General features: G+C 41.7%; 3 protein-coding genes across 3 annotated transcripts in view; 2 read left to right on the forward strand and 1 right to left on the reverse strand.

Moving 5' to 3' along the window:
• The window catches only part of LOC145495395 (uncharacterized), a 59581-nt gene extending 53015 nt beyond the window's left edge, over nt 1–6566 (reverse strand). The window contains exons 1-2 of the mRNA XM_081475009.1: nt 6483–6566; nt 4945–5075 (exon numbers count right to left, since the gene is read on the reverse strand). Coding sequence (XP_081331135.1) covers nt 4945–5075; nt 6483–6496 — 145 coding nt within the window. The 5' untranslated portion in view covers nt 6497–6566. The remainder of the gene's footprint in view (nt 1–4944; nt 5076–6482) is intronic.
• LOC145495355 (uncharacterized) lies at nt 597–5024 on the forward strand. The gene has a single exon (XM_081474965.1). The coding sequence runs from the start codon at nt 2177–2179 to the stop codon at nt 3788–3790; it is 1614 nt and encodes a 537-aa protein (XP_081331091.1). The 5' UTR covers nt 597–2176; the 3' UTR covers nt 3791–5024.
• Nucleotides 5576–9764, forward strand: LOC145495361 (uncharacterized). Its single transcript, XM_081474972.1, has one exon. The coding sequence runs from the start codon at nt 6786–6788 to the stop codon at nt 8148–8150; it is 1365 nt and encodes a 454-aa protein (XP_081331098.1). The 5' UTR covers nt 5576–6785; the 3' UTR covers nt 8151–9764.
• The last annotated feature ends 15 nt before the right edge of the window (nt 9765–9779 follow it).

Consider the following 9779-nt stretch of genomic DNA (forward strand, 5'->3'; position numbering starts at 1 on the left):
AATCAAGACATTTTAAATGATGATGCATTACATTTTAAGCTCGCAAGATCTGTCTTGAAGATCGCATCATTTGAATTCGCCAACCTTAGTATTTTAACTCCACTTTCATGACTTTAAAAAATGCTAGGCTAGTTTTGAATGCGAAATGCAAAATAGTCGTGTTCACGTCAGTGATTATTTTGTGATAAACAAAATATAGTCACCTTGTCGCTTATATTTATATGCTTCCAAGTAATGAAGAAATACCTAAAATTGAGAAAACACACCTTTAAAACATCTACAAGTTTCTCTAGTCCCTGACGGACAAGTCATTGTTCTACAAGCGCCTCGTCTTTCCCGATGAATTCATATTCACGTATGTCAAATGCGCGGGGGTCGCCCCGAGGTACGCAAATGCCCAGCCCCCGGGCCGCGATAAAATTGAAGATGCCCCACCCCCGGGACTGACAACGTGAGCAAATGCCCCGCGGTTGCCCGGGGGGGGATGGGCACTGCTGGAATTGACTGATGCATTACTCGTAGACTGACGAGAAGTGTATAACACGTTGATAAAGATCAAGCGTAAGGTGATTTTATAGCTTTTCTTTATTGGGATATTTGTATAATTTCACGCCCGAAATTTTTATAGTTATATTCATCGACAGTAGTGGAAGGCCTCTTTCACTATTTTCAAATACCGGTTTAAGCAATGTCGTATAGGTGAAAATAAGTCGTCTACTTGCAACCAGAGGGTATGGACTCCCATTCTATTAGAGTTGGAACGTGGCCTACCATATCAGGCCCCCCATATCAGACCCCAACATACAATACGAGACCCTGACCTACCATATCAGACCCCAACGTACCATATCAGACCCCGATCATATCAGGTCGGGTTTACATACATACATACATACATACATACAGACAGACAGACAGACAGACACACAGACACACACACACACACACACATACATACATACATACATACATACAACCTTTATTTATACACGATAAAAGACGTCAAAGCTAACAAGCTTGTGGGGTCGTGTACCTGATATTGTAGTCTCGCACGAAAAGCGTGGGGTCTGAGATTGTAGGTGTCATGTTCGGAGCCTGATATTGAAGTCTTGCTCGAAAAACGTGACAACCGACATTGTCGGGGCCGGATATTGTAGTCTCACACGAAAAGCGTGGGGTCTGAGGTGGAGGGTCTGAGGTGGGGGTCTGAGGTGGAGGGTCTGAGGTGGGGGTCTGAGGTGGGGGGTCCGAGGTAGGGGCTCTGAAATGGGGGGCCTGAGATGGGGAGAACGTTCCAAACCCTGATCCTCCCATTAAATGACCAATTTATTCCACGTAAATACATGTCGTTGACTGAAATTTTAAAATGAAGTTTCACATTTGGCCTCTTCTTAATCAAATAAATAAACCCGTTCAAGAGGCTGGTATGTCGGCTCATAAATGTACGCGGCTGAGAGATTGCCAGAAAAATGAATCTTTGGCGATGGTTCGAGGGTTTCTGATCACTGTTGTAGTCTCACACGAAAAGCGTGGGGTCTGAGATTGTAGGTGTCATGTTCGGGGCCTGATATTGTAGTCTTGCACGAAAAACGTAATAACTGACATTGTCGGGGCCTGATAGTCTTACACGAAAAGCGTGGAGTCTGAGATTGTAGGTGTCATGTTCGGGGCCTGATATTGTAGTCTTGCGCGAAAAACGTAATAACTGACATTGTCTGGGCCTGATATAGTAGTCTCACACGAAAAGCGTGGGGTCTGAGGTGGGGGTCTGAGGTGGGGGGTCTGAGGTGGGGGGCTTAGGGCCTGAGATGGGGGGTCTGAGATGGAGGGTCTGAGGTGGGGGGCCTGAGATGGGGGCCTGAGATGGGGGCCTGAGATGGGGTCCTGAGATGGTGGGTCTGAGATGGGGGGTCTGAAATGGGGGGCCTGAGATGGGGAGAACGTTCCAAACCCTGATAGGGTAAAATGATTGGCCTTTAAGTATCAAGTATCAGCCGGTCTCTGCGTGGGCTCGATATTTTCACGTCTACAAAAACAAATCCTTCTTCCAGGAACAGTTCCACTTTCAAATTCGACTAGTTAAACTACAGCTACGTTTGTCATCCCATGTCACACTGAGCAATTGTACGATTTCTGTCCGTGGTCAATCTGCAAGCATTGCCAGGCTACAGAAACAATGGGAAGAGCTTTCAGTTCACTGTCAGGTTTCTTGCGAAGAAGTAGAAATGCATTTGGCGTGGTTGATTGTTGCCCTTTTTCGAACCATCCTGCTGATGTCGATTCAAGACAAGACGAAAATAAGGACGACATCCAAATTGAAGATCGACCAAACGGAGACGACTCGGAAAGGCACAGAAATCAGGGAGATCACTGTGCCGAAAGAAGCGAAAGGGCTTTGATTGAGTCGCCGAATGCAGTAACTTGCACAAATAACATCAACATTTCCAAAGTCGGTAATGTGGTGACCGGCGACAACACTACGATCAACATTCAGACATCAGAGCAAAGAATGAAGAATATCACGGTGGTTTATGCCACTATAGAGCCAGAAGAACAGAATACAGTCGGTGCAGAAACCCAGATTAGCACTCGACCCACTGTTACTGCTGTTGTGAATAATATCAGTGTGCAAGATTCATATATTGTGGCTATTGGAAACATAACATTTACCAGCGACCAGACAAGCCATCCTGAACAAACTGATCTGTTATTTCCATCACCTCTTCAGTTACCGTCCGCTGGAGTAGAACCTCGACTGGCAAAGGTGTTTGCCGTAATGTGCAGAATAGTGGATAAGCTGTATCCTTTGCGCGACCGAGGGGAATGGCTGGAATTCGAAAAAGCCTTACTTCGACGTAAAACCAAATACGACAGATACCCAGAGATTAAATGCCTTCTCCTGTTGGAAGAAAGTGTTAAGTTAACATATCAGAAAAGTTTAAAAGCAGCAAAGAGAAAGGCAAAACAGTGTCTAAACATTGTAAATAATGAAGCAAGTGCGATCAGTGGAGCGTTACAGGATGTTTTGATAGTCCTTGGAAATGTTGCTTCCGCAAGCATATTTCGAAGGCTGCCCAAGAAGTTGGGGAAGACATTTAAATGCCTGGAAGACGCAAAGGAAAGTGGTGAGAGGTTAAAGAACGTCAATTCAACCATGCCTAAGTTCGCTCTCGCCCTTCTCGATTATGAAGTAGCACGCTCGCATATGGCGTTCGCAACATTGACAAACGATACAAAGCACTGCAACAAAGAGGCATGTACAAGGCTTGGTCAATGCATCGACAGGTGTAGGAAACTGTCGGATGAAAGTCACTTGTACACAGCGAGACAAAGTTTTGCGCTGCTGTATTTGGCACGTCTGTCTCTTCCAACGACTAATTGCCATTCCCAACCAGGTCAATGTGAAAGAGTGAAGAAAGGGTCAGCGAGACAGGCGGAAAAGCACCTCGACGAATATCATCGCAGCCATCGTGATCTCGAAAATTCTCCGGTAGCTGCAAGAGTAAAGTATTCGATGACACGTTCAGAGCTTTGCTTCATGAAGGGCAATTATGCCTCAGCCAAGGAATTTGCCTGTCAGGCTCTTGAAATCGCAGTGAAATATGGATTTCAGCTGGAAACCGTCCCAGCCCAAATTCATTTGGATCAAATATGTCGTCACTGTGCCTCCACGACAAGGCAAGACAAGCTTCCAGTAGTGAAGGCTCTACCAAGTGGCCACAGCTCATCAACTACAACCGATTCTGATCGGAAGTACACTGCCTTAACTGGCTCACAAAGAGCCTCGTAATCTGAAAAGGCTGAAAGACACTGTAGCGAAGCTACGAGGCGAGTGTTAACCATGTCTGGGAATTTTCGGGTTTTCTTTGTGACATTATCAGAAACAGTCGGCTATTCTTGTTTTGGGCCGAATTTCCTGTGGTTATAGATTGCAATAGAGATTTTCCTGACAAGTGAGTTAAAAAGGCGCCTCTGTCGCTTATCATTCTATAGCCTTTATTTCGCGTGTTTATGAGAGATTTTCAGTGCGGCTCTGATCGAAAAGTTATCCTAACTTTGTGACAATGATGGTCTATTAAATTATTTCGCCTTGACCCCTGGGCAACATTACAATACGTTTCCTAAAAATTAAGTTATTACCAGATTATTTCAGGCTGTAGTTTAACCTTCCTCTTATAGTTTTTAGTAGTTCATTTGTATATATAGTTTTATCTTAAGGCCAAAAAATGTCTGGACATATTATTCTGGTATCAAAGATCTCGTATGTTTCAGTCGTTTATTCATCATCAGTATTCAAAATCTTGACTAGCTTGTAAATATCCATATTCCATGATGGTCTGTTATTTTCGCCTTGACCCTGGGCGACATCACAATACTTTTCTATTTTAAAATTAAGTTATTATATTTTCAGGCTGTAGTTTAACCTTTCTCTTATAGTTTTATTCGGTGATTTGTTTATAGCTTTATCTTTAGTTTTATCTTTGTATATTTGTATATAGGTATTTATCTTTTATTTTTTTTGTACATATTACTCTGGTACCAAAGAGGTTGTATGTTTCAGTCGTTTATTCGTAATCATCATCCATCAGTCTACACTAGCTTGTGAATATCCATACTTTATTTTTTTCAACCCAATTACTCATTTATTTTTGAACAGGAGACCCAGTTGTTGTGCAAATTACCAAGCACTAAAATGATGGACTTCCTTCTGACCAAAATTATTTTTGTCACAATTAAGTAGCATTTGTTTGGTCCTTCTTGTGACAATGCACTAACTACGTCTCATGCAAAATTGAAACCAAAAAAATATTCACTTATTTCTGCATATTTTACTTGTCATACATGTACTGTAATTTCAACAGTGTAAAAAAAATATGTAAATAGTATAAATAATAAAATCTGAAAATATCAGAAGTGTTAAAATTCACTTTACTAGATACATACCTGAAATTTCCATAGGTATCCCCCAGGGATATTTATCAAGGACGGTCCTCAGGGAGTGGATGGGGAACTTCATGCTGGAGGTATCCGTTATTGGAAGCTGGGTTACTGCAATGGAGGAAATGCATAAAAACCTGTAGAGGGCAAACAACAACAACAAATCCCATAATTTTAGCAACCTAGGAAAAACATGTTATATTTTATTCAAGGGCAAGGGAGCGGGGGTGGCATATATATAAATAGATTTTGTGTGCGGGTTGCCAGAGAAAGGGAATACGGACAGGGCACTATTTGTAAGGTGGGTAGGGGCTTCATTAGATAATATTATGTAGATTATATCATTGGAGATCATGGGTGCCTACCATTTAGCAAAAAAATCCAGAGATTTAGGAAAATCAGTTTGGAAATTGTAGACTACCTTCAGAGGTAGTTCTCTTTTTCTGTTAAGAACGGAAGGGCGGAAATTTCCTTACCATTTGCTTAATTTTCCAGTTTCCAGCCTCTCATCAGCTGAAAACAATTACAGGAAGTAGAATTGCAAATGGTATTTAAGCACCATTTCGTTCAGTTGGTTTGCTGATTTTGGAAAAACCCTTACCATTATTCAATGGTAATCCCAACTGGTTTATTCTGGCAAATGGTAAGCACCCAAGTCATGGAGTTGTGTATGCACTAACAAGAAATATAATTAACAGTACTTTTATGTGATTATGTTTATGTTGTACAAAGTGATTCTAGTCTCAAACAAACTCAAGCTGAAACGCTAGTGAGTGACTATTCAAATGAAATTTCATGTGATACTGTTTATTATGCTGTACAGGGTGGTTCTAATTTTTAAATCCTAGTGCGTGACCATACAATTGAAAGCTATTGTGCAATATGTTCATGTTGCAGTGTTTAAATATGTTGTACAGGGGTGGTTTCATCTTTTAAGTCTGTGGGTTAAACCCCAGTCTGCGACCATTCAAATGAAAGCTACTGAGCAGCTTTTTCAAGTGGTACTGTTCACATGGCATTCATTAAATGGTTCTTAATTGTACGACTGTGGATGAATATACCACCATTCAACCTATAGAGCACAACGTCTATTCAGTGAGCAACTTTCAATTTTTCCAAATGATTTGTGATTTTCTGGACCAAAACAGCACTTTAGTGCATGACTATCCGGCAATGTGTAAAATACCTCAGATTCTAATCCTGGAATCATGTAGAGCCACAAAATATAAGTAGAATACTATGATTTCAATGACAGCTACAATTGTAGGTACCATGAAACTACGATATTGCGTGACACTTTCCTGTCACGTCAGCGTAAGTCATATTATTTGGCGGGAAGTAAGATTTGCAGAAGAAAAGGTTATCAAAAATTATTCCATAAGCCTCAACATAGCACCTTTCAAGAAAGTCCTCGAATTTTTTTTCTCCTCCAAAAATACATTTCGATTCCCCGATTGTGATATTGACGATATTCAAACTTCCTGAACGTAGAACCTAACTCTAGCGATAAATTACAGCCTTGTAAGCAAAGAAATCATACCTACCGTTTATCTTCCATCCACTGAAGTACGTTTCGCCTTTGACAAGTGGCGACTTTCGTCAAAAGCGTGAATACTCAGGCTTAAGTTTATATACGTTTCAACTTAATTCTTCCCGCCATCCACAATCCGCCATCACTCTCCATGGCCATCACGGGACGGTTTGTGTTTTGTTTTCATTCGCTTCTCTTTCGATTTCAGTATGCGGGCTCAATATTTCTGCGCCAAACCAATCAAAATCCACCATCTATCAAAACACGCATGACGTCATTCTTATGTCTAACTTCAACTTTCCCGCGCGTCTGAAAAATGGCGGTTCACCAATTAGCCGGACGGAAAGGAGGCGATTTTCAATTAAATTTGACCAACTGTACCTTTGAAACACTGGTTATTGGTGATGGGAATACCGTAAATAATTGTTGTAGACGTCTTGAGTATGGGGAGCGGTCAACAACGTCTCGATCGAAAGGAACAGGGTTTCGAACGACAGCCATCCAATTGCAAGATGGCGGGGAATGTCGTGGAACAAAGAGAAAGCAGAGTAAGATCAGATTTCCCCAGCGAAAACAGAGACCAGATCCTAAGTTGTGCTCAGAGAGAGGTTCCAGTGAGAGTGAGGAAGAGTTCGTTAGGTATGATTTGCCAGAAATCTTTCCGGCCGCTTCGTGTGATTCCAAACAAAAGACGATCGAATTCTGCGCTGTCCTAAAGATACTTCATCCCTTGCGAGACAGCGGGAACTGGAAGGACTTTAACAGAGTTGCAGATGGCATCATAAAGGCAAAGCAAGGCGACCTAGCCATCGAACTCTTAATGGCGATCGAAAAGAGCGTAGTAGTTAGTTATCATAACGATTTGGAGAAAGCGGGAGCGATGGTTCTAGGAGCCTTGGAAACGCTGAAGAAAACGAAAGTGGAAATGAGTAACTACCTTGTGACCATGGCCCACCTGCATTTGACCGGCTTCTACCGGCGCCAGGACAAGCACGGAAAGGCAAAAGAAAGTATAGCGATCGCTGAACAGTGTTCTCGAAATGGAAACTCTCGTTTTGTCAAGGCTCTGATTTTCTATGAAATGGCAAGTAACCTGACAAAATATGTCTCTTCCATTCCGCTTGACCGGTCAGGGCGGTCAGCACGTGAGGAGTACGTGGAACAAGCGAAGAACTACATGAAACAATGCATAGACCTCTGCATTGAGCTCGATGATGGCAGTGTTTACATTAAGAAACACCACTTTGGTCTCGTTAAGCTGGCTTTGCTTGACCTGAACTGCCGCACAAACGCAGCCCGGTCCCAGATCACATGCACAAGGTCTGTTGAAGAGGCAAAGAATTGTCTCGAAACGATTAAAGAAAAATATGAAGATGAGATGAAGGAGGGCCAGAAAATACAGTTCTTGGTGGCTCAGTGTGACCTAAATTATAGGCAGAACAATTTGGAGGTAGCCTTGCAACATGCCCACAGGGCTTTGGATCTTGCTGAAGATAATGGATTTAGCTTGGAAGTCACTGCCATCAGGGAAAGACAAGATGAGATTTCCAAACTGATCACAACAACAGAAACCATGAATCTGGATATCCCCCATTCAGATGAGCATATGGACTCTCTGTCGTCCAGTACTGCACCATCTCGGAGAAACTCTCCTTACTCTTCAGGCTGTGAGATGGAGTGACATTTTAATTTTAAATATCTATTCCTGTGCAAACATGAGAATTATCTTTACAAATCATCAGGTATTTCCCAAAAGTAATTTTTAGGGGAGTAAAATATTTCAATACATATCTTGGGTAATCAGTGCATGTATGTTTACTTTTATGATCTGCATATAGCAGTAGGTGATACATGTACTCCCAAAATGACATCTAATAATTATTAATCATATCAGTGACAAAATATATGGTTAAGAACTACAAATTATTCTTACACTGTTTATCACTATTTAATGGTAACCATAGGAAGTAACCAAAAATTCCAACCTGTTTTAGCTTTCTTTTGATTTATTTTTTTACAGCTAGTCTACATGTATGGCTCTGTCAATTTGAAAGGTGACTACCGTAAATGTAAAATTAGTGCCCAGCTCCATGTGATTCCCTCTCTGGATTAGTTTTTAAATTTAAAAAAAAAAAGTACTCCCGCCCCTCCTAAAAAGCATCCCAAGTGCCAGTACAATTCTCTTACTGGCTGCCCACCATCCTTCTTTATCTTCGTACACATGGAAGACAAAGATGAATGTGTAGGGTGATGAGATAGCTTCAGATGGGTCAGATCTTAGAAAAGGGATGAGTATCTGCAGTCTTTACTTACAGTTAATCCATTCAATAATGAATACATCTGTAGAACGTCCTTGCGGTATGGGTGATGTACGCTGTAAGATTCGTTGTTGATGACTTAAATGAGAAATGCCCACCCCAGGCAGAAAGTTGGTAGCAAGTGCCCCATGGCAGGGCTCTCATTAAGGGCTGTAATCCATAGTACATGTTACGGCCGAGTATGCTTGATTTTCTCTTGATGCTAGGAGTGAAATTGCCTGTTGTTGATAGAATTCAACCACAAAGTAACAAGTTTGTTACAGGTCTGGAGAACAAGGCTACAGGTGACTCAAAACTTAATGACAGCCCTGCATGGTGTAGGCATGGTGGCGTAAGGGCTAGCACGCTGGACTCTGGATCAAGCAGTCTGGGTTCAAGCCCTGGCCAGGGTCATTGCATTGTGTTCTTAGGCAAAACACTTGTCCACACATTGCCACTCCCCAACCAGACGTCTAAATAGGTACCAACAAATTTAATGCTGGGGAGGGGAGAGGGTAACCCTGCAATGAACAAGCACGCCATCCAGGGGGAAGTAGAAATACTCCTACACTGTAGTCACTTCATGCTACAGAAACAGGGATAAGCTCCTGTTGTATGGGCCACTGCCTTGATGCAGACCTTACCTAAACATGGTGGAGACTGATCTGTTAATGCTGTACAAATGCCCAGGGAAGGGGCGTGGTCCTATAATGAAATTGATGCAGCTATAACATATATATAGATAATGTAGAGCTGTTGAAGTAAGTTTTACCTTATATTTGTAAATATTAATTACGGTACATGACTTGTTTGCTTAGCAAGTCAAGATTAGAAATCAAAACTAATGGCTGTGACTAACTAAAATCTAGCATCATTGTATGTACTTTGAAGCTACCGTTATATCCCTTTGTTAGCACTTTTTACATGCATATTATACCAGATATGAGGCCTAGAACAACATCTTGACTTGGAAATTTCATATAACAGGAATAAAAGAAGGGATGAACAGTTGA

Source organism: Orbicella franksi, chromosome 8, assembly GCF_964199315.1.
Source record: "Orbicella franksi chromosome 8, jaOrbFran1.1, whole genome shotgun sequence".
Lineage (NCBI taxonomy): Eukaryota > Metazoa > Cnidaria > Anthozoa > Scleractinia > Merulinidae > Orbicella > Orbicella franksi.

Bases quoted from the DNA above. Each gene is read 5' to 3' on its own strand.
- LOC145495355 (XM_081474965.1), top strand. From the start codon at position 2,177: ATGGGAAGAGCTTTCAGTTCACTGTCAGGTTTCTTGCGAAGAAGTAGA.
- LOC145495361 (XM_081474972.1), top strand. From the start codon at position 6,786: ATGGCGGTTCACCAATTAGCCGGACGGAAAGGAGGCGATTTTCAATTA.